The following is a 22735-nucleotide window of genomic DNA, read 5'->3' on the forward strand; positions in this document are numbered from 1 at the left end:
GGCCCTGTGATCTGAAAGCAAAAAATCCAGATGTATGTCCGAGATTCATGTCAGGCTGACCATTCATTCACTCTGTGGCTTAAGTCACAACCTCCAAACTGGGTGAGCCATGAAGTTTAGTCTCCTACTAAAGTTTGCTGTCCTAATTTTCAGGACTGCTGAATCCAGAAGGTTAAAGACATACAGTACATTTAAGGAAACAGTCGCTAAGAGACCCAGGCATCACATCTCTGCTTTGTCTCTCTTTGTTTTACATTTCCACTAGTAAAATAAGTTATTGCTATTACGGTTGGTCACACAGTCAGCCAGATGTTTAGACTGGATTTAGCATTTCTCTCCACCTAGCAAGTTCTTCCCAAGGGCCTGGGACTGGCAGGTGTTGTTCTTTAATAAGATTAATCTTCTGCAGGACGTAAGCTGTTCTAAGCTGCTATTATTATTATTATTGTTGTTATTATTATTATTACTACTACTACTACTACTACTATGCATAAGAGTGCCTCATCAAAAGAAGGGGATCTTTAAAGACAAATGTCTCAGGTAGATACTCATTATTTACTACACTTCTTACTCAGATGTTTCTGAAGCTGCTGGTGATGTTCAAGGCCATTTTTTCCCCCAATGGCTGGTTTCACACAATGCAGGCTGATGAAGCATGTTATGCACAAACAACTAAACCATGGTATAACATGATAGCTTGGTTCACACTACCTGCTAGAACAATGGCTACATTTCCCACAATCCTCTAGACCACAACTATCCAACCCAATTTTAGCCCAAGCTAGACTGTTGGATGAACCCAATCACTAGCTCATCTTTTGTGAGGTGGGCATCAGTACACACTGATCAAGGTCACCAGGCACAGGGAAAAACCGAATCTGTAGCTGGATTTACAAGACATGTTAAATTAAAATGTCTTTTGCTTCTTTCTGGCCTAATGTTGTACCAACCTAGACTTTGTGGTTGTAAATCATAGTTCAGTTTTAACATGTGCATGAACCCAGCCAATGGTAAGTTGTTCAACCAACAAATCATTGTTAAAGAAACCTTAGCTTCGCATGTTGTAGGTTTAAAGCCATTGCCTCTTTGAACCCTTAAGATAATTTAATAGCAACTAATGACTTTCCAGCAATCTTATATTCATTTATCTGGAAAATGATCAACTCAGCTTACAGGAGCCAACTTCAAAGTATTTCTTGTGTATCCTATTTTTCAGATTCGGGAATCCAGCCACCACTGCCTTGCTCACAAATTTTTTAAGTCAGACCAGTTGTAGGTCAGTTCAGACAACCTCTCAAAACATCCCTGTTTATCCATCAGTCTATCCATCCGCCCATTCATCCCTCTCTCAGCATGGGCATTCATTATATGCCATAGTGATTTCACATATGACATTCCTTCCCTCCCCCACCCCACCCCAATTTGGTCTGGTTTCTGGAAACCTTGACTTGTAATTGCCAAAAAGCCAGATGTTTCAGGCTGTGATGACACAGAAGCCATGGAGCTTGGCTAACATGCAAGCAGGTGATTCAAAGTTCAATTCATCCATTTTTGCTTAAAGGCGGCTTCTCACATGTTGTGTGAACTCAGCTACAGGTTTCTTTCTCTTATCTGTCCTGGGTGAGGAGCAAACTTCTTGGTCTAACACCCAGAATTCCTAACTAGCACAATAGTTTTCCACAGAAGCTGGGAATTTGGGGAGCTGTAGTCCCAACCCTTCTGGGGGGCATAAAGTGGAGAAGAGTGGCATATACAGAAGTTCCAGACTGATTTGCTACTTTTAGAGCTGGGAAATATTTTCTGTTAAACCCCACAGCCACATGGATGAAAATGACGTTCAAGTATCAGCCCCAGGAAGGAGGCAAGGGCAAGCCACTTCTGAAAAACCTGGCTAAGAAAACTGCAGGGACTTGTCCAGGCAGTCTCCGAGAATCAGACACAATTGACTGAATTTTAAAAAATAATAAATAGTCCCCTATCTTTATTCCAAGGGCTTTTCCAATCATTTCCTTGTTCAGGACTCCGATAGGTCTTTTTAAAAAGAAATCAGTAAAGGATGGTCCTGTATCCCATCCCACCCTCCATCACCCTGAGAGAAATAAAGATCCCAAGCTCAGCTATAATGAACTATACTGCAGGGGCCTCCCGTGGGTCCAAAAATCAAGATGGGGCTGCACCCACGTGAGCAGACTCCACTTCTTGTTAGGTGTGTTGCACACAATGCACAGAAAAAGAGCAGGTCGGCAGTCCCACGATGGTGGCTGCCCTCCTGCCTTTATCATCCCTGAGCCCCCACTATAATCTCTTGAATTAGTTGCGGTGGCTAGATTCAGACAACGGTGTACAAACCACAGTGGCTGAGTTCACTTATGGCTAAACCCCAACTAAACATACTGCGTATTTTCGGCTTGGGGGAAAACGGATCGATAACAGGAAAAGCAGATCTGGGCGGCTGGGGAAGCCCAGCGGGGCTGAGAATCCCTGTCTTCCTCATGCCAGCCGCCTGTCTAACTTCAACAGCGCTCTGCACGCGCCCAGAGAGTATTCGACCCAACTTCCAAGCTGAAACAGAACTGCCTAACGAGCCAGATCGTGGCTAATTCAAGACGTCGCGGTCTGGCATCCCCGGGGGGCCCTCCTCGCGCCTTTGCGAGGGTCCAGAAGCGCGGGGGCGGGGGGCGGGAAGACCTGCTGCTTTGCCCGCCCACCCACCCACCCACCCACCCGTCCGGCCTCGCGCTCGGGCTGGGAAGCGCGGAGACTCTGCCCGGCGCCCGTCCGCGGCAGGTGCATCCGGCGCCGCAGGGCTAGCGCTCTCAGCCTCCCAGCCCGGCGAGCCGCGGCGGCTGCGTTTCGGGGGCGGGCGCCGGGCGCACCGGGCGGGGCGGCTTTTGCACCCGCTCCCCGCGGGCCATAAATAGCGGCCGCCGCGGCTCCGCGGCTCACTGACTGCCTACCTTCGCCTGAGCCTCCTCCTTCGCAGCACCCGAGCCCAAGGCGCCCTCATGGATTCCCAAGACTGCTCGTGCTCCAGCGGTGCGGCTCCGCCTCGCCTCCCCTCGCTCCTTCCCCCGCTTGCGGAGAGAGGGGCCCCGGCTCCCCTCCCTCTTCTCGCGGGCCCCCCTTTCCTTCCCGGGGCTGCGTTCTCACGTTCAAGACGCGTGGCGATGGGGCGCTCGGCGGCTGGTGGCTTTCCTCCGCGCTCTTAGCCAGGGGAGACCCGCAAAGACGCTCCCCTGCTCTGCTTCCTCGGTCGCCTTCCAGAAGTTGGGGCCCTGCAGCGGAGCTGGAGCTGGGGGGATCGTGCAGAAGTGGCGTTCGCCCGGGGATCCTGGCTCGCGCGACGTGGAGCCTCCCGTCGAATCCTCCTGGCGTTGGCTTGGCGGCGCGGCTTGCCAAGGCTGGAAGGCCGTGGGGTCGCCGTGGGTGCCAAGCGCGTTGCTCTGGGCTGGTGTGCTTGGCAGCTGATCCTGTGTCTTTCCCCTTTTGCAGGTGGGGTGTGCTCGTGCGGGAACAACTGCCAGTGCAAAAACTGCAAATGCAAGTCCTGCAGAAAAAGTGAGTACGGCACTGCCGTTGGCTTCCTAAATGCTTTGTTTCCTCACCTCCTCCCAGCCTGCGGTCTTGTGTTTTTTACGTGTGCGCCGGCTGCGTTCACACAACATACTTACCAGTAGGTCAGCTGACCATCATTTACTCAGTTAACTTAATCTCCTGCATTGTATGGTGCCCGGAACAATTCCCACAACATACCAGGCTGTCAAAGACAGGTCCGACTGTTCCGTTCCTCATAGAAGACTTTTTGCCTTAGTTATGTTCCAAAGTTGTCTATCGCAGACACCCAGATTCGTAACCACCTGTTACTTAAGAAAACGGTCAGCTTTTCATTGCTGGTGGTGGACAATCTGCTTAATTTAGTTCCTGAATTAAAGCAACCGTTTTGGAGAGCACAGGATATGAAGAATCATAAACTCACCCAAGGGGGCTAAGCGTGCCAAGCTGCTGAAAGTCTAACTGAAGTTAAAACCAGGCTAGGACGTGGCACAAATGCAGGCGCTGGCTTTTTCCTGATTAAATGTCCTGTGAACTGCGAGTGCATACTGTGATGGCAAAAGTTCTGCTCTTCTCTTTACCACGAAGTGGGTGGCTCTGCTGTTCAGAACTCAAAAGATTTGCTGCCAGAATTAATGAGACAGGACATTCCTGGGAGCCAGGTTGGCGTCCTGCTGAAGTCACCAGGCTAGAAACCGGGAGACTGGGAGTTCTAGTCCCACCTTGGGCACAAAGCCAGCTGGGTGACCTTGGGCCGGTCACTCTCTCTCAGCCCAAGAGCCAATCAGGTGTGGTATGAGAGTTCTAGTCCTGCCTTGGGCACGAAGCCAGCTGGGTGACCTTGGGCCGGTCACTTTCTCAGCCCCAGGAAGGAGGCAAGGGCAAACCACTTCTGAAAAACCTTGCCAAGAAAACTACAGGGACTCATCCAGGCAGTTGGCAGGAGTCAGCCCTGATCTGAAGGCACCGAAAATACCCCATTCCTGTGGGAAAGGGGTAGAGGACATAACACCCAGCTATAGCAGAAGGAATAAGAATGCAATGCAGTTTTAATAATTGAGGGTTCTGCCATGCTTCAGATTCAATTCTAGAACAGGGCTGTAGAGCATGATCAGGGTAATGGAACACCTGCCTTCAACCCCTGAAGGCTTCTTTCAAAGAGTCAGAAAAAGGTGCTCTATTCATGCTCCGAAACACCTTTTGGCAGCTGCATTCAGAGTGTTGTCCAGTCCTATTAATTCACCCTCTTCCACCCCGGAGCCAGAATGTGGTTGTTCTAAGTCAGTGTTTCTCAACCGTGGGAACTTGAAGATCTGTGGACTTCAGCTCCCAGAATTCCCCAGCCAGCCAGGCTGGCTGGGGAATTCTGGGAGCTGAAGTCCACAGATCTTCAAGTTCCCACAGTTGAGAAACACTGCTCGAAGTCAACTCAGAGATAATTACACGTTACTTAATTTCTATGGTAAGGCTGTGCTTCTGGTAGAACTTAAATTGAAGCCTCCCAGATCCAACACACCATAAACTTCATGAGACGGATTTACGGTACGGGAGCACATCACACCCCCCCACGATTTGCCTAAACTTGGTTTGAGTAAACCACAACAGGATTGACTTGTGTAAGATACCACGCTGTATATCACCAGAGATGCAAGCCTTCGCCTGGAGTAAGGGTCACCCATTGGGCCCCTCAGGGCATGCCAAGGGCCACAGTCCAAAAGTGGGTGTGGTTGGGGTTAGGATTAGGGTTTTTCTTCTTTTATACTAGAGTAGGTGTTAAGTTACTGAAATGGTTTATACTTGTCTGGAGGGAGGGGCTGTGTCATCTTTTATATATCCTTTTCCCCCCTTTTCTTCTTTTTTCTTTCTTTTTCTCCCTTTTTGCACTTCTCTTTTTCTTCTTGTTCTTCTTTCTATTTTCTTTTTTAGTTTGTATTAGTCTTTTATTTACTGTATTTCTTTGTTAATCAGATTTAGATAGCCGCCCATCTCACAAGAAGGGACTCTGGGCGGCATGCAAAAATCAGTAAAAAGCAGTGCAGATATAAAACAGGTGTTTAAAAATATAAAAATCAGCACTGAACTAGAGATTAATTAAAACTAAAATCGATACAGACCCCAAGCAGAGAGAGAATGAGTCCATCCACCTCAATAGCGGAGCCATCTAGACAAGTCTCCGATTCCCTCATCTTTGCATTTGTAAACTCTAATAAAATTGTGTGTGTGTGTGTGTGTAGGTAGGTGTGGTTAGGATCCCAGTGGGATAACACTTTCAGGTTTGTTAAGGGATCAAACAGTGTAGAGCACTTTTGCAAACAGTAAGACACACTCAAAGAGAATCTCTGCAGCTCATGTTTGAACGGTGGAGTCCTTGGTGCTCTCTGAGCTTGGTGGTTTACCTGCAGATCTTTCACTGCCCAACTAGGAAGATGTTGCCTAGTGGCACTGGAGATGCCACACTGAAGGTGTTGCCTAGTCGGGCGACGAAACGTCTGCAAGGAAACAACGAGGCTCAGAGAGCACCAAGGACTCCACACGAAGACACACTTTTGTCCCATAAGCCGCCTAAATATTTTTTGTATTGCCCCACTCATCCTGGGACCTGTACAAGCTTAGCATTGGTGGTCTACCTTTGGTCTGTGAGACGTACCTTTTGCACCCCAGCATGTTTTGACTAACCGTAGTGCCCGGGTTCACAGCCCATGATGCCAAAATCGTACAATGTTGGTTCAAGCATCATGGAATTTGGGCTTCATGGCTGGGAATCCAGCATCTGCACCTCTTCGTTCAGATCTCTTCCTCCAGGTGAGCTGGGATGGGATATTGACATTTTCCATTCCCTTTTTAGGTTGCTGCTCCTGCTGCCCGGTGGGCTGTGCCAAGTGTGCCCAGGGCTGTATTTGCAAAGGGCCCCCTGCAACGAAATGCAGCTGCTGCAAGTGAAGCAGGGCTGGCTTTGGCAGCCTTGAAAATCTGTATATTTGCCTGCAGAAATGTAATTGTCGTGTCCTTTTATATTTTTGCTATTGTGTCTACTCACTGATACTTATGAACATAAACTACGCTGAAAGTAATAAAGCCAAGTGTGTATATAGGTCAGGGTTTCTCAACCTCGGGAACTTGAAGATGTGTGGACTTCAACTCCCAGAATTCCCCAGCCAACATGGCTGGCTGGGGAATTCTGGGAGTTGAAGTCTTCACATCAAGTTCCTGAGGTTGAGCAACACTGATGTAAGCAGTATTGTTGGTGTTTTGGTATTTGCTTTCTCAAAGTGACCAGCAGGGGGCGCTGGTGGGTGTAAGATGCTGAGCTCCAGTACAGAATCCACTCTGTATTATTGCTATATTTCAGATATCAGAATTTTAGGCAGCCGATTGCAAGATACTAACTCCAGTCTAAAAATAAAATGATTTTAAATACCTAAAAGGTGTCCACTGGCTTCATTCCTAGTAAACCACACTGTGAATTGGTTGCTTAGCTGCCTTCATGGATAGAAATATGGGGGGGATGCATTGAAAGAGCTGTTACTAAAAATGTAAAGCGAATAATTTCCAAACGGTGTCTTAGGACTCTGGAGTAGTTAGCAGGCTCCTACCTGTACATAGCCATGCAGATATGGGAGGGGGGTGCAATATTTTGGGGCTAGAGCACGTTTGGACTTTTGAGAACTGGACTGGGCTGCTGGTGTCAGGCAAGGGTGTCCATGGGAGGTCAGAAAAGTCAAGATGGTGGTCATGGCCATGCGATCGAAGCTCTGCCCCTTTTTTATGTGGGTTGTGATGCACATAAAGGGGTGGGGCTTCCAACACACAGTTGTAGCCACCACCTGGACTTTTTTGACCTACCTACCTGCAGATCCTGTTTATGTCAGGGATGTCATGCCCAGCCTAAGAATGACAGAGGATCAATCCAGCCAAACTTCAGTTCTTTATTTGCTCACACCGTAGAGACAGAATCTTGCCAGACTCAAGCTACTCTACCTAACCGAAGGGGAAATAACCTGGGAAGGCTCTAGGGCGTGGCTTCTCTGAACCTCTTAGTCTTACCACGTTTGAGCTCTGGGCTGTTTTCTCTTATCTTGCCCTCTTCCTTGGAATGTGCTCCCTTCTTCCTGAGAACCAGCTACATTACTGTAATCCATCACAGGGATGCCCATTAAAAACCCCATTCACCATTAGGTCAATTGGTGAATGGATTTCCAAGACAGTCCTTGAGGCCCACAGCTTATCTTGGTTTCCCCCCCACCCCAACCAGGTCAGGGGCTGCCCTTCCAAACTCCCATTTTTTGTCTCCTAAAAATGCCTGTGAGCAGTACGTCAGCCCAGAAGTGTGCGTGGGGAAAAGTGTGAGAATCTTCCACTCTATTTTCCAGTATGCCAGTTTCGTGGGTTTTTTTTTTAAATTATTGAACATTTTCTACAACAGACTGAAGACACAAGCCTAACCAAGGTTGAATTCTGAATTTTCAGTCAAATGTGTTGCCTCCGCTGGTCCCAGTCATGTCCAACTCCCAAATGATAGAACATTACAATATGAAAAAGGGCAGTGCTGAAGAATGTTCTATATACCAAACAGTTTATGTATTTTCACATACTAGGAAAAAAATGCTCATGTGTTTGAAAGCCATACTTCAATGATATATAGAATGAGGTCTACAAGGTGGATTCAGAATAGATAGGAACACCTGAGATCACATTGCTGATGTCCAGTGGATACTAGAAAAGACAGGGAAATTCTAAAAAGGTGCATATTGGTTGTACAAAGGCTTTTGATTGTGTAGACCACAACAGATTTTGGATAGCCCTTGAAAATACGGGTGTGTACCAAAACATCTCACCTGCCTCTTGAAAAAATTGTGATAACCAGGAAGTATCAGTTAGAATGGAAGATTGAGCAATTGAATGGTTCAAAATATATTGTCCCCTTATTCATTTAACTTTATTTAACTGAAAAATACTGGACAAGAAGAAATAGAAATAGCACTTCAAATTGCAGGGGGAAATGTCAGTAACAGCAGCAGTGCTGATGATATTAGCATTGGAGTTGGGCAGCTAATAAATTCAAACAAACAAACAAACAAACAAATGTTTGGATGGCCAGACAAGAAAAATTTAAGAAATCTTTGGTTTAAGGTGAAAAAAGAGTGCAAAAGCTGGCTTGGTGCTCAATATGAAAAAAAAATGGTTATGTCAACAGGGGAAGCCAACCCAGTGTAAACAGGCAGAGAAAAGTTCAAATAGTAAATGATTTTATCTTCCTAGGCATAAACATTCGCAGGGATGGTGACTGTAGCCATAAAATAAAGAGATGTCTGCCACTTAGGTGAAGGACTATGACAAATCTAAGTAAAATATGGAAATGCAGAGACATCACACTATCAATAAAGGTACGTATCGCCAAGGCAATGGCTTTACTATTTTTAACATCTAACTGTGAAAGCTGGACCATCAGAAAGGCTAACAAAGAAAACCTGATGCCTCTGAATTGTGATGCTTGAGAAAATTGTTAAGGATATGCTGAACTGCGAGAAGAACAAATCATTCAGTTTTAGATGAAGTAAAATCAGACTGCTCACTGGAAACACTAAGAATGAGCTAAAACTAAGATATTTGGGACACATACTGTAATCTAAAAGACAAGAGTTACTGGAGAAGACCTTGATACTTGGAAAAATTGGAGGCAAACAAAAAAGAGCATGTCAGAAGACAAGGTGGCCAGATACTATCACTAATGATACAAGCAGCACCTTATAAGACTTCAAAGAAATAACCAGTGATAGCCATTCCTGGAGAAATGATGTCCATCTGGTCACAAAGAGTCAGAATTTATTTTTTTATTTCATTAGATGAGATTACAATCAACTGAATATCCTCAAATTGCACTTCAACATTTCAGGTGGCCACCAAATGAGTAAATCTCAAATATAGCTTAATCCTTCCGATGGGCAACCTCATAAAGGGGTAGATGGTCTTTCAATTTCGATACTGACCTTGCTTGTTAAATACATGGTTTATGAATTTAACTCAGTTTCTTGCCTTTACATGACTTACAGGTTGTGGTCACACAACATACTTTGCTTTGTTACTGAACTGATCCATTTTCTGAGTTTGCGCAAGAGACTGAACCACAATCCAGCTTTACTTGAGGGGGTGGGATTTTGCATAACATCAACTAAGCCACTAAAAACTAACCAACCTGTTGTGCAAATTCAGCTATTACTTCTTTAACTAACCTGATTAAGTGCACTGTGCAACCCAATTATAAGTTAAGCACGCTGGGTTTGCCTGCTACTAGATTCCAGTATGTCTGGCTAGTTTGTGATCTGCTGTGTCATAAAACACCTCTTTCCTATCATCACTATTTTTTTTCAGCATATAAGGTTCATTCTGCTTTCAGCTCCAGGACCATAATCTCCTGGTTGGTTTCTCTCTGCTTTTTGGAAATAATCACCTCTGAGCTGGCAGAGCTTAGAAATGCCATACATCTAATTTGATTAGAAAGTAGAAAAGCAAGGTCTCCTTTGACATGAAAAGGTCCATGAAGTTTTCATGGCAACAGTATAGAAGTACTTTGCCTTACCTTCTTCCCAGGTGCTGTTTCTACAGCCATGGGATTCCAGGGTAGCCTCCCATCCAAGTATCAGCCAGGCTGTATAGCCTCCCCAAACGTGGGTTTCTAACAACATACAGTTGCTGTCTTGCATTCTCTTCAAAGATCTTTTCCTTGATATTCTTCACCACAGAGGAGACCTCCACCCCCATACAGCATCCCTCAAATTTGATTCCCAGGCTGCTGCATCCCAGATGCTTCTGACGGAATGAACATCTGAAAATCAAGGTTCTGGTGAAATTACCATGTAAGGCTTTTGCAGCAAAACCACAGAGTTTTATGGTACAATAAAAGTTATTGGGTTTTCAGGTGCCACAGAACTCTGTGTTGTTTATGTGAGAATCACAACCCTTAAAATATAGGAAAGATATGCAAGACCTTCCACCCTTCAGCCTTCCATTCTTCCGAGGTTGGTAAAATGAGTATCCGGCTTGCTGGGGAAGGTGACGACCGGGGAAGGCAACGGCAAATCACCCCGCCATAGTCTGCCAAGAAAACGTCACCAAAGCAGTGACCCCCCAAAGGGTCAGACATGACTCGGTGCTTGCACAGGGGACCTTTAGCCTTTCACCTTTCACATGCAAGACCTACCTAGCCAGAAAAGCTTGATACGAGCGATCAGATCTTGCAGGATTTCTGCCCTAGCTTTGATGCCCTCAAGAACAAAGAAAAGAGAACAAGGGGGAGTTCCCTCTCAAAACAGAATTACTTCTATAGATTTTGCAGAAAAGACGACACTGAAGATTCTTTCCTAATCTCAAAATGGCACACTTTTTTTTTTCAGATACTGAGAAGATTTGCTTATTAAGAGGTGGCCTTTGTGCTGAAGTAAGCCATGTTTTAACCTGGTGGGCCAAGTGGGTGGGTGGTTAGAGACTGTGCAGAAGCAGAGATTTCTCACTGAGGCTTTTCCCTTTTCCTGGCATCCTGCAAAGGGAAACTTGTTGAATTAGGACATTTGCCACATTGAGAAAAAATCTAACCTGTGATCCAAAAGATATCTGGCTCAGCTTGAGGTTCTTTCAGGTGAAGGGCTATTGTGGAAGTATCCCACCACATTCATGGACTTTTACAGATGTTCGTGTTTTCTATTATGTTTTTCACCACTTAGCTTGTCTTTTTTCATATCAGGAAAAAAAAATCTAAAGGAACAAAATAGTACTGCTACCCAGTGCCTTTTGAATGATAAAGCTGGGAGAACATTAGTTTGTATTTCTCTCCTTCTCATAGCCAAAATAGATGCATTTTCCAATAATCTCTGCTACCCACCCCCAGAGAGTATGTAGTGTAAATGTTTACACTTGCTCAGTGTAAATGTTGTCTATTGAAGCAACCACCTTCAGTAGGGTTGGCCAAACAGACCACGTCGGAACCGACAAACTAGATCATGGCTTAGCACAAGGAGTTAATCCAACCTCAGCAACCTTTCTTTATCTGCTCCCTACTAGATGCAAGGGACATTTAATTTCCATCATCCTCAATGGCTCGGCTACATACGGAAGCACCAGTCCCATTTCCCTGGAGCAGTGTTTGGCTGGCCGGGGAATTCTGGGAGTTGAAGTCCACCCATCTTCAAGCTACCAAGGTTGAGAAACACTGCCCTGGAGGGATCCAGTTTGCAGAAGGCTGCCCTAATGATAAACAGGGGAGCAGCTCCCTTCCTGCTGCAGAACTGACACCGTCTGGAGCAAAGGCAATTTATCTGGAATCTTCCCCACCCAGACCGTGCTGTAGATATGTGTGAATGGGACTATCCTGAGCACTACCCTGATCCATCCAATTCTGCGTCTTGTTATAATCAGCCTAAGTTATGGAAGACTGCGCACCTCCAGTTTCCTATTTGCTTCATGCATCACCCTAAGTCAGTGTTTCTCAACCTTGCCAACTTTAAGACATGTGGACTTCAACTCCCAGAATTGCTGGCTGGGGAATTCTGGGAGTTGAAGTCCACACTTCATAAAGTTACCGAGGTTGAGAAACACTGCCCTAAGTCACGGTTTGTTTAAACAAGGTTGTTAAAATAAAACCCAAGTGGCTGGCTTCACATAATCTACTAAACCAACCCCTGCTTCCGCTTATTAAGAAGTCCCTTATTATTATTATTTATTAATATTACTTAATAATAATGTTAAGAATTAATAATTCCTTTATTAAGGGAGTTCTGGGAGTTGAAGTCCGCCCATCTTAAAGTTGCCAAGTTTGAAAAACACCGATAATCCCAAGTCTGCGGGGATCATTCCTTTCCAGAGCAAACCCAGTGGCGCCGAGCGCCAGCGTGTGTCTTTTCAGCTCAGCTATGTGACTTCGTCAACACAAACTGCTGGATCTCCCCTCCGCCCAGTGGAAAAGAATCAACTCTTTTTCTGAAGTTTTTTTTCACACCAGAAGCAATACATCTGCCCCTGTGCTTGGAGGTGTTTTTTTTTTAAAAGACCATCCCTCTTCCAATTTCACACATAGGGATCGGGGAACCCTAAAGTCATCTTGGGGGCTTGAGGTCACCAGGAGAGAAAGACAGTGGGGTTACCTTTGGGGAAAATGTAAGCTCTCCATGCAGGAATGGTGATTTGTTTGGATTTTCATTCAGGAAGTTCTTCTCCTATCCACACACACATCTTCCCTCTTCCTCCCTCCCTTTCTTGGTTGCCAAAAAGGGTCTAAACTTTTAAGCCAGAATCTAATCCTTGTAGAGCAGATATACCAGAGTTTTCTGTGCTGGTGGTCCTTTCCTAATAAGAAGAGGCTGAGTCCCCACTCCCTCCTTGTTAGGCTGACCATATTTCCTTGAGACCAAAACGGGACGTTGGGATGGCAAAACGGGACAGGGCTGGGCGACGGGCTGGATGGGCAGGCAGGAACTTCTCCAGTTTTCTCGGGCTGGGAATCTTTGGATTCCTTCGTCTGCAAGAGGCAAGGCTGGGCTGGAGAGTCTGGTGAACAGTTGTCTCCGACAAGCCGTTCCTCCTCTGGCCGTGCTTTTACATTCTTTTCTTCCCGCCGTTTCAAGGCAGGAGCCAATCGGCTCGCCCTTTGATCACCGCCTATCAGCTGATCCTTTTTTCTTTTTAGGTTTCCTGCCGGGTTGAGCTCTGCGGCTTTTTTCCCGCCATTTCTGCTGAGCTCCCCCTCCTTCCACTCAAAGTCAGACTGCCTTCTGACAGGTTCGTGGGAACTTGTGATAGAAATGTGAATAATAAATAAATAAATAAACTTTCACATTTTTGAGTAAGGTTTTTAAGAAAACAAGACAAAATGGACATTTATATTAAAACGACGGGATGGTCTGGAAAGGTTAAAAAAACGGGACTGTCCCGTTCAAAATGGGATGTATGGTCAGCCTACTCCTTGTTCCCACCTTCTCCTTGAACAAATTATGAATCAGTTGCAAGAACTTTCTGTACCTTCTGGAGCAGCACATGCCGCACATTCTAGCTACCCATTGCACAATCAAATTCCTAGTAGTTATCCCCAAAATATTCCCCTCAAGCTGCAGGTTTAGCATGTTGGTTGACTACTGCCAATGTTCTTCATGCTTGTTCCGCAAGCCATGGAGCAAGGGTTTTGCTAAGCAGTTTTGATTTCAGGACAAGGTGTCTGCATTTAACAGCCATCCTCTTTCCTCTGAAAGCTTTGGTACAACTCTTTGCCACAAAAAAATCCTCTTCCTAAAATATGATTCATCATCCTTGTCGTAATATGGAAAGCATTTTCAGGAGACTCAAGGGTGTCCATAGAGTGGGAGTCAAAATAATCCAGATGGCCAAAACCGTGCGACGGAAGCCCCACCCCTTTTTACGTGCATAAAAAGTGGCTTTGGCCACACAGCTGTGGCTGCCATCTTGCCTTTTCTGACCTCCTCCCCATGGACACCCCTATTTCAGTGCTGGTTCTCTCTTTAAACCCTAATTTCTAATGTCAGAGCTTCACATTCTCAGCCCCTTCTACACACATTAGACTAAACCACAGTCTGGCTGGTTGGTTGTGGGCTTACTGTATGTTGTGAAGTCCACCTTCCTCAAACTGTTGCCTTCCACACACGTTGGACTACAATCCCCATCACCTCCAGGAAGTCTGAGGTTGATTGCCCCAATGCAGGTGGGCCCCATATAAAGATAACCCCAATGAGCTGAATCAATCTTTCTTACTTCCACAAAAGGGCTCCAGGATGGAGATGCCAAATTGGAAGACAAAGGGAGGAGACCTCCTGGATTCCTGCTCTGGCCCTACCTTTTTTCTTTTCTCTCTTAAAAACTCTCCTGGCTCATGGCACAATGACAGTGAACAACTGTATTATGATGTCCAAAGTTTGTATCAGCTGCAGGAAGTGTGTAATGGTATGTGGGAATGACCTTGGGAGATGGAGCAAAGAGACGCTGCCAAGGGAATGGTTGGATAAGAGTCAGCATAGCCCGCAGCTGCATAATGGGCAGAGAAAGAGGCTCAGAAGAGACCCTCCCTAGTTTCTTGAGCAGTAAAGGAGACGGAGGAGAGAACTATACTTTCAGACTTGCAAGACTGATGTCCACCTTGCGGGGTAAACCAGATAGAAATCACAACCAGATGAGCTAATTCTACTTTATTGTAAAGCTCCATTGACAGAATCTTGCCAGTCTGAAAGTTCAATCCTCCCGTCTCCTTTACTGCCAGAGAAACTAGGGAGGGTCCCTTCTGAGCCTTTTGCCCTGCCCACTGTCTAGCCATGGGCTGTGCTGTCTCTTATCTGACCGTTCCCTTGGCAGCGTCTCTTGGCCCAGTCTCCCAAGGTCTTTCCCACGTACCATTACATCACCCTCCCCTTCAGTCTCATCTCCCCCATCTCCTTTACAGCCTGAGAAACTAGGGAGGGTCCCTCCTAAGCCTCTTGCCCTGCCCAGTATGCAGCTGTGGGCTGTGCTGTCTCTTATCTGACCATTCCCTGGGCAGCATCTCTTGGCCCAGTCTCCCAAGGGCTTTCCCACATTCCATTACAGTGTTACTTTCCATTTTAATGTATGTGTGCTGGGGGGGGGGCAGTTCTTTGGCCCAATGCAACAGGCAGACTATGAATTGGTAGTACAAGTCAGGTAGCCTTTTAAATGAAATTGGGGGTCCATGTGTCCTCTTGGAAGCAGGACAGAAATGGTTTGCCATTTTTTCCTGAGGTTTTTGGTGTTGACTTTCCAGGATAGCTCTGCCTTCCCATCCGAGGTCTAACTAGGTCTGACTCTGCTTAGCTTTCAGAGGAGCTGAAGTAAACCCTTATCTCCTTTCCCCACCTTTCTTGCATAAAACCAAACGATACTGAGCAGTTTGCATAAAAAGGAAGTTAGGCAAGGCACAGACACGAAATTAAAAAACACATCTTAAGATAAATGCATAATATCCAGCTACTAAACCTGGAGTTGGAAGTAAGAGTTGTGACTGGGTGAGAAGAGAAAATAGACAATCTGGTCCTAAAACATGTAAAAAAAAGACCCTGAATATCATTTTATTTGTTAAGGGACAACGATTCAAATTTCCATAAAGTTTTATCCTGGGTTTATGCAATGTGCTTAACCAAATTAAAGACCAACAGCTGCATTCACACAATTTACTATGTTTGGTTAGTTGTAACATTGCTTAATACTTTAGTGCAGCCTTTCTCAACCTTTTGACCCTGGAGGAACCCTTGAAATATTTTTCAAGCCTCGCAGAACCCCTGCACATTCTGGCTCAAATAGAGGCCAGAAGTTACAAAATTATTATATTTGTTTCATGGGTAGGCCTATATCTATGCATTAACAGTGTTCCTAAACTAAAAATAAAGAATGAAACTTACCTCTTTAATGTCAAGTTGCCTGAATTTGAAATATTTTTTAAAATAAGTCGTGATCTCCCAGGGAACCCTTAGGGACCTCTCGCGGAACCCGAGGGTGCCGTCAGGGCCGCAACTAGGGTCTGTGTCACCCGGGGCAAACATGGATTCCGTGCCCATTTTGGCGCCCCCCCCCCAGCGCTCATTTTGGCTCCCCACCAACGCGGCGCCTGGGACACATGCCCCGGTTGCCCCCCCAGTTGTGGCCCTGGGTGCCACGAAACTCTGGTTGAGAAACCCTGCTTTAGTGGCTTAGCAGATTGTGAGGACCCAGCATGCTTTCAATAACTATTGCACCAATCCAGAAAGGGGGTAACTCAGTAACCAAGTTAAGTGTGCTGTGCAAGCACACTTAAGGTTTTAATAGCGGTTTAACTATTGGTGTTGTCATTTTGAATGCCGTATGAAATGGAGTGATTTCATCTCCCCACACGGCTCAGTGATTCCCCCAAGGAAGAGGGGCATGTAAATAAAATAAGTAAAACACAGGGAGTCCAATCTGAAAATTAAAGCGATATCCTTCTGGAATTCAGGACGCCTAGTCTGTAACAAACGTGCCCTGTGTGCGGTTGTTCTTCGCTCCAACTTCTTACAGTTTTGTTTGCTGACTCACCCTTGACTCAGCATCAACCCACGTGGCTCTTTTGCACACTGCACTGTTTCCGGAGGTGGGCGTTGTGTGTTTGTATTGTCATGTGCAAAAAGGGGAGGGCTTAAAGGCTGCACACCGCTCTACCGGTTGCAGCATCCACTTTGAATGAGAAAAGGGAATATTTGCACCCTGCTGTAATGTAACAGCATGACCTGGAAAGATGGCAATGGGCACACTGTATTTCTGGCCAGCAAGACTGAGGTGTCAGTTCTTCTGTCACCAAACCAAATCAATTCATCAATCAGTCCATCTATTCATCATCTCAAGGCTTTTTCCTTTTTCTTGGCAAAAATACTCCAGGCCCAGTAGACCCCCAACTCCTCAAAATTAATCAGATTCCAACTTTTGGGGAGATAAAATATCCTGGGACAGGGCTGAATTCCTTTGAGAAACTACCAAAGTAGTATTATTCCTGATATTAGCGACTAGATTTAAAAGACGTATAATTTATCCTTTTTTTTTTAAAGGCAACTTTACCTACTTGTCAAAAACTATGTATGTTTGGCACCAACTTCATGACATGGTTCAACAAGAGAGTATTATTATTTATGCTCTTTAATTTAGAAACGTTGAATTATTGTTTCATATTCGAGGGGTATGCAAAATGCATGGATAGTTTGTCATGTTGTTTTTTCCCCTTTTCATTTAGTTTGATATTGCTTTCTCTTGTGGCTTTTTAGGGTTTTTTGTTTGTTTCTTTTCCATGTTGTTTGTGTATGTCTTCTTTTTAAAAAACTTGTAAAATAAATCAATTAATAAAAGCAACACAGGCATGGTTTGGCACTGTTTTTTTCCGGGATTTCTTTTTTTAAATGTTTAAATGGTCTAAAATAATAATTTAAAAATGTTTTAAAAATCTGAGGCCACAGCCTCAGATTCCCTGGTGGTCTCCCATCCAAGCCCTTATTACTGTAAGTCCAACCCTGCTCAGCTTTCTTGAGACCATCTAAGGCTGGCTAGCTTAGGTGGGGTACTGAGGGGAAATGATTAAATCCATGATGCAGAGAAGCAATATTAGATTTAATTTTAATTAGGAACCAGCAAGTCCTAATTAAATTAAATTACTGTCTAGGAGCAGTGAGGTTCATCCATGCTCAGCATGGAAGCTCCCTGAATGATTTGGTCCAACTTACCTCACAGGGTTGTTGCGATCAAGAAAAAAAACCAGAGACCTCAAGAACAAAGCCAGGATTGATAATCTTAATCCACAAATAAAATAAGATGAATTTAAACTTTGCTCTGGTCTGAACAGGGAAGCCCTCCTGCCTGGATCCTGCCATAAAACTCCGGGCGAGATGGACATTCCCAATGTGGTGCGGGGGGGGGGGGGCAGGAATCTTCCCCATGGACCTGGCAGAAGGCTCCATTCAACCTGGTGAGAGGTTACACGGGAGGAAACACCCACGCGGGGTACTGCTTTTCCAATCCAGGATACCTGGTCCCAAGTCAACGCCGCACAAGTCGCGGGCCACCCGTGTCCTTCCAGCGGCGGAGAGTGGGGAGCCAGGGCAGGCGTGGGTGGGGGCGCGACCCCGCAACGGCTGCCTGGAGGTCGCTCAGACCCCCCTCGGAACCAGTGACACCCCCCCCCCAGCGCCTACATTCGCTCCACTGGGGTAAACTGGTTTTAGCTGTGGGGTGGCTCTGCGTGGCGTGCGAAGGCAGCCCGCCTCTGCTTCCCCCACCGCCTTTGGCCGCGGGTCGCCCGGGGCCACCTGTTCGCCGTCGCTTCCCGTGGGGCACGCAGCTCCTCGGCGGGCAGGCGGGCGCCCAAGGGCGCCCGCTTGCAAGCAAGGGGCGAGTTCCGGGCTTTGCGCGCGGCGCGGAACGGCCCTTTGCGCCCATCTCCCCGCCCCCGCGGCGGCCCGTGCGCAGGGGAGAGGGAGGGGGCGGGCGCTTTGCACGCGCCTCGCTGACCTCGCGGCCGGAATAAAAAGCCGGCGGCAGGGCAGCCCTGGAGCGTCCGTGTCTCTTCTGCCTCCTGCTGCCCGCGCTTTTCTCTCCCCGGGATGGATCCTCAGGATTGCGGCTGCGCCACCGGTAAGCCTCGCTCCCGACTCCTGCTTTCCCACGAGCGCTGGACCCCGATGCGGGGCGCCTGCGGGCGGCGGGGGGGTTGCATTGCCTGGGACTAGTCACCGCCGTTTAGAAACCAGGTTTTGCAGGGGAACCGGCTGGGTTCAGTGAGTAAGCCACGATTCAGCGCAGGCGATGCGCGCTTAATGCCGCGGAACTAACCCTTTTTCTCCGCGGTTTCTTTGCTCTGGCTGGAAAGCCCCGGGGAATGAGCCTCGCCAGACCGCCACCGGGTGGGAAGGAAGAACTGACGTTTCTCAGCATCCTTCACGCTCCAAGAGAGACCATTCGCTTCTCCCAGGGGCCCGGGAACGATTTCTGGGCGTCGCTGCCGTCTCGAACTGGGGTTTTAGCCCCCTCTCCCCCAACTCACGGGCAGGAGCTTGTATATTCAGGGCAGCTGCCGGATACTAGGCGGGCAATGCGCGCTATAAGCTGTGTTGTAGTGTGTTTAGTTCTGGCTACCACCCATTGGTAGTCTCTATATTAAACCATGGTTAAATCATGGCTTAACATTGAGTTATGCAACTACAAGGGGCCTTCTCTCTGTTTCTCTGGCTCCTGGGACAGGCACACGGATCTAATTTTGAAAAGCTGCTTTGGGTGCACTGTTGAAGCTCCAGAGCCAGGGAGAGAAAGAAAAAAGCTTCCCAGTCCTGGTTTAAGATGCTACTGTGCCCAGAAATTTCCTTTTTCTGTACCACGCTGCTGTAGTTACATTTACCAAACTGGCACTTTTCTACACTGCAACGTTACATACTTCTTGCCAAAATATTTACAGCCCTTTAACACAATCTAAGGCTTCAAACGTTTTTGCTTTAAGAGCTATTTGCAACTCCATCTTGTTAGGGACACTTACTCAAATTTCTAATTTTTCAAAGGAAAAAAAAATCTCAGATGCCTCCAGGCAGGATAAAACAATGCATATTTCCCTAGTCTCCTTGCAGTTCAGCTGTTCTCGGTGGGAAATTGGTTTTCCTGTTTCTAAGTTAGCCGCAACTTGGCCTTTTCTGCAAGTGCATGACTAAAACTCACTGGGAAATGAAGAGAGGTTGCCCTGAATCTGTCTGTCCTCTTTCCAAATAATTCCTTTGAGGAAATAACTTGATTTTCTACAAGTCTATCCACTTCTCTGGTCGCCCTGACTTAGTCTCCTGAAAGCTGGGTGAAATCTCAGGGGCTTCCCTAGAAAGTCAGCTTGGGTCCTTGAATGAAACTAGCAACTTCCCCCTGCCCCAACCCAAAGCAGCTCACGTTGTTTTACTGAGGTGTGATCCACACTACATCTTAATGGCAAGCTTGAGCTGTTACAAGTCTTAAGAGCTTAGCATACTCCATAATGCTAATTCTTAACATTCAGAAGGAAAATTTCATTTCGGTTTTAATCTGTAAGACAAAGGGAATGGATAATGCATGCTTAATATATGTGCAGCATCCAAGGGAAAGAGGAATGTTAAAATTGTCCTGGAAAGCTGGCAAAAAAGATCATTGGGAAGAGTTTTAAAAACCATTCCTGTATATGGAGATAACCCATTCTTAGTGAAAGGGGTTGAATCACAGGCATGTTTTGGGGGTTAGTGATGTGTCCCCTCAAGCAGTGACATTTATTTCTTCTTTCCCCTTCCTGTTACATTGCAGGTGGCTCTTGTTCATGTGATGGAGCCTGCAAATGCAAAAATTGCAAATGTACTTCATGCAAAAAAAGTAAGTCTTATTTTCCAGAAAATCAGGTTGGGATTAAAATCCAATGGTCACGATTTTGCAAAGAGGGGACATTGTAAGTCATCTGATTTGACACAAGACTTGCAATGTAATCCCAAGCAACTCCCATGGAGTCAATGGGACTATCCTGAATAAATGTGCATGGGTTTGGGTAGCATGGGTGCTCTTGAAGGTGTTAATGTTTCAATTCATATAATTGATCTGTGGAGTACTCAGTTAGAATATGCAATTACTGTGTAGTTTAGGTTTAATACTACGCATTTATTCTACAGAGTTATTCTGAGCAAGGATGATGTCTTGTCTTGGATCAACCTAAGGAGGTTTTATGGATATTGACGTTGTAATAAAATATTTCTTGGTTGAACATTTTATTGGGGTGTGTAAATGGGGCAAAATCTGGCTGTCAGTTGGAAAGTCAGTCTAATCCAGATTGGATGTGAGAACCAAATCAGTTCAGTTTCAGACTTCCAGTCTGATCTAGAAAACCAATTCTATGCCTACACCAAGCATCTGAATTGATTTGGAAGCATCTATCTTTATCTGGTTGCCCAATTTGGAAAAACCAATTCAGAGGCTTGAGTTTTTGCACACCCGTGCAATCTGTACTAAGCTTGCAAGCGCCTGACATCAAAAGATAAAGTGGGAAGGCTTCTGACAGATCTTTAAAAACCATGCAAAGTAATTCCAAGTTTGCAGGCATGAAAGCTTTTGTGAACCACAGTAACCTCTTTCACAGTGTGGATTTGTATTCCAAGTGGTTTCCATCTGCTAAGCTATTCATGATTGGAACTCAATTCCCAAAGCTGTCCTGTGCCTTTGTGCAGACTCGCTGTGCCTTGCCAATTTCTTCTCTGCCCTGCTTAAGATTTTGCTCTACCCATTTTCTCCCATTACTTAACCTCCTATTATTCTGAATCCTTCCAGGCTGCTGTTCCTGCTGCCCTGCGAGCTGCAGCAAATGCAGTAAAGGCTGTGTCTGCAAAGACCCTTCTTTGAACAAATGCAGCTGCTGTCCTTGAACATTTGCAGCCCTTCCCTGTAAATATGCTAAATCTGCTGTTAAGTACAGATGATTGTTCAGGCTACAGTGAATCTCTTGTAATGGCTTCCAGCCAGAGAGCATGAAAATAAAGCTGACTTCAGACAAATAAAGCCTGTTGGGTTTTGATTGTGGGAGTGGGCTTCTCCAAGTTATTAATCTGGTCTGAGCTGTCGATCGGAAGGTTGGCGGTTCGAAACCGCGCGGCGGGGTGAGCTCCCGTTGCTAGTCCCAGCTCCTGCTCACCTAGCAGTTCGAAAACATGCAAATGTGAGTAGATCAATAGGTACCGCTTCGGCGGGAAGGTAACGGCGTTCCGAGTCGTCATGCTGGCCACATGACCCGGAAGTGTCTATGACAATGCCGGCTCCAAGGCTTAGAAACGGAGATGAGCACCGCCCCCTAGAGTCGGACACGACTGGACTTTACGTCAAGGGAAACCTTTACCTAAAGGATGTCATGACCTCGTTGCAAGGCACAAAGAGCCTCACAACGTAGATCATGATCATTAAGAAATAGAGGAAGGAGATAATCAAACTAGGGATTAACACAAGCACCCAAAAGCACCCACACCCATGGACCCATAGGCAGCTGAAAAGAAGGACGTCGGAGGAACAAAGATAAGCCGCACCTGGTGCCCCGGAGGACACAACCGACGCTGGGAGACAGAGGAAGACACCGGGAAAACGCCCAGGCAGCCATCAAGGGTCCCATCAAGAGGGATCGGGACAATGCAGGGTGGGGGAGCCCGGGGCACTACAAGAGGGTATAAAAGGGGCACCTCCGCACCACCACCCCCGTTCCCATTTTTCGTTCTGTCAGCTATCCTTCCAATAAACCAGAAATCCTTAATACCCATTAAGTGAGTCTGTGTCTTATTGCGGAGCGAGGCTGACCCTGACAAAGGAGGTCATTCCCTGCAATACAACTCTCTGGAGAGTCTTCAGAATAGATCATGGGGGGTTTGTTAAACATTATGACCTAGATCATTTGCAAAGTGGCTTGCTTGCTTTTGAATCCACACCACGTGTGGACTTAATCTATGAAAATAAGGCCAGCCAAGTGTTATAGAAGTTTTCTTTGCAGTTTGAAAAGGAAAGTTGAAAGCCATAAATTAGTGCACTAGCATTTCTTTCTTTTTTTTGGTAATTATAACTGTCCCGTCTTTGCAAACACATTTAAATTTCCCATCTCGGTTCAAATGTGAGTTGTGGAATCACCCATTGCCTCTGTCAGATTAGGTTTCTTTCCCCA

At 46.2% G+C, this 22735-nt stretch overlaps 2 protein-coding genes across 2 annotated transcripts; both read left to right on the plus strand.

Annotated features, from left to right (window-relative positions):
• The first annotated feature begins 2956 nt into the window (after positions 1-2956).
• On the plus strand, positions 2957-6970 carry LOC134503871 (metallothionein-1). Its single transcript, XM_063312802.1, has 3 exons — positions 2957-3036; positions 3493-3558; positions 6398-6970. Exons 1-3 carry the CDS (start codon positions 3006-3008, stop codon positions 6490-6492), a joined length of 192 nt encoding a protein of 63 aa, XP_063168872.1. The 5' UTR covers positions 2957-3005; the 3' UTR covers positions 6493-6970.
• An 11608-nt stretch (positions 6971-18578) lies between these two features.
• On the plus strand, positions 18579-21600 carry LOC134504004 (metallothionein-like). The gene is made up of 3 exons (XM_063313000.1): positions 18579-18684; positions 20359-20424; positions 21367-21600. Exons 1-3 carry the CDS (start codon positions 18654-18656, stop codon positions 21459-21461), a joined length of 192 nt encoding a protein of 63 aa, XP_063169070.1. The 5' UTR covers positions 18579-18653; the 3' UTR covers positions 21462-21600.
• The last annotated feature ends 1135 nt before the right edge of the window (positions 21601-22735 follow it).

This window comes from Candoia aspera, chromosome 11 (assembly GCF_035149785.1).
Source record: "Candoia aspera isolate rCanAsp1 chromosome 11, rCanAsp1.hap2, whole genome shotgun sequence".
NCBI classification, from domain to species: domain Eukaryota; kingdom Metazoa; phylum Chordata; class Lepidosauria; order Squamata; family Boidae; genus Candoia; species Candoia aspera.

What these genes read in the sequence shown, in the direction of transcription:
- LOC134503871 (XM_063312802.1), top strand. Translation starts at nt 3,006, where the DNA reads ATGGATTCCCAAGACTGCTCGTGCTCCAGCG. An exon ending in AGACTGCTCGTGCTCCAGCG is followed by an intron (nt 3,037 to 3,492) that starts GTGCGGCTCCGC and finishes CCCCTTTTGCAG; the next exon opens with GTGGGGTGTGCTCGTGCGGG. An exon ending in ATGCAAGTCCTGCAGAAAAA is followed by an intron (nt 3,559 to 6,397) that starts GTGAGTACGGCA and finishes TTCCCTTTTTAG; the next exon opens with GTTGCTGCTCCTGCTGCCCG.
- LOC134504004 (XM_063313000.1), top strand. Translation starts at nt 18,654, where the DNA reads ATGGATCCTCAGGATTGCGGCTGCGCCACCG. An exon ending in GGATTGCGGCTGCGCCACCG is followed by an intron (nt 18,685 to 20,358) that starts GTAAGCCTCGCT and finishes GTTACATTGCAG; the next exon opens with GTGGCTCTTGTTCATGTGAT. An exon ending in ATGTACTTCATGCAAAAAAA is followed by an intron (nt 20,425 to 21,366) that starts GTAAGTCTTATT and finishes GAATCCTTCCAG; the next exon opens with GCTGCTGTTCCTGCTGCCCT.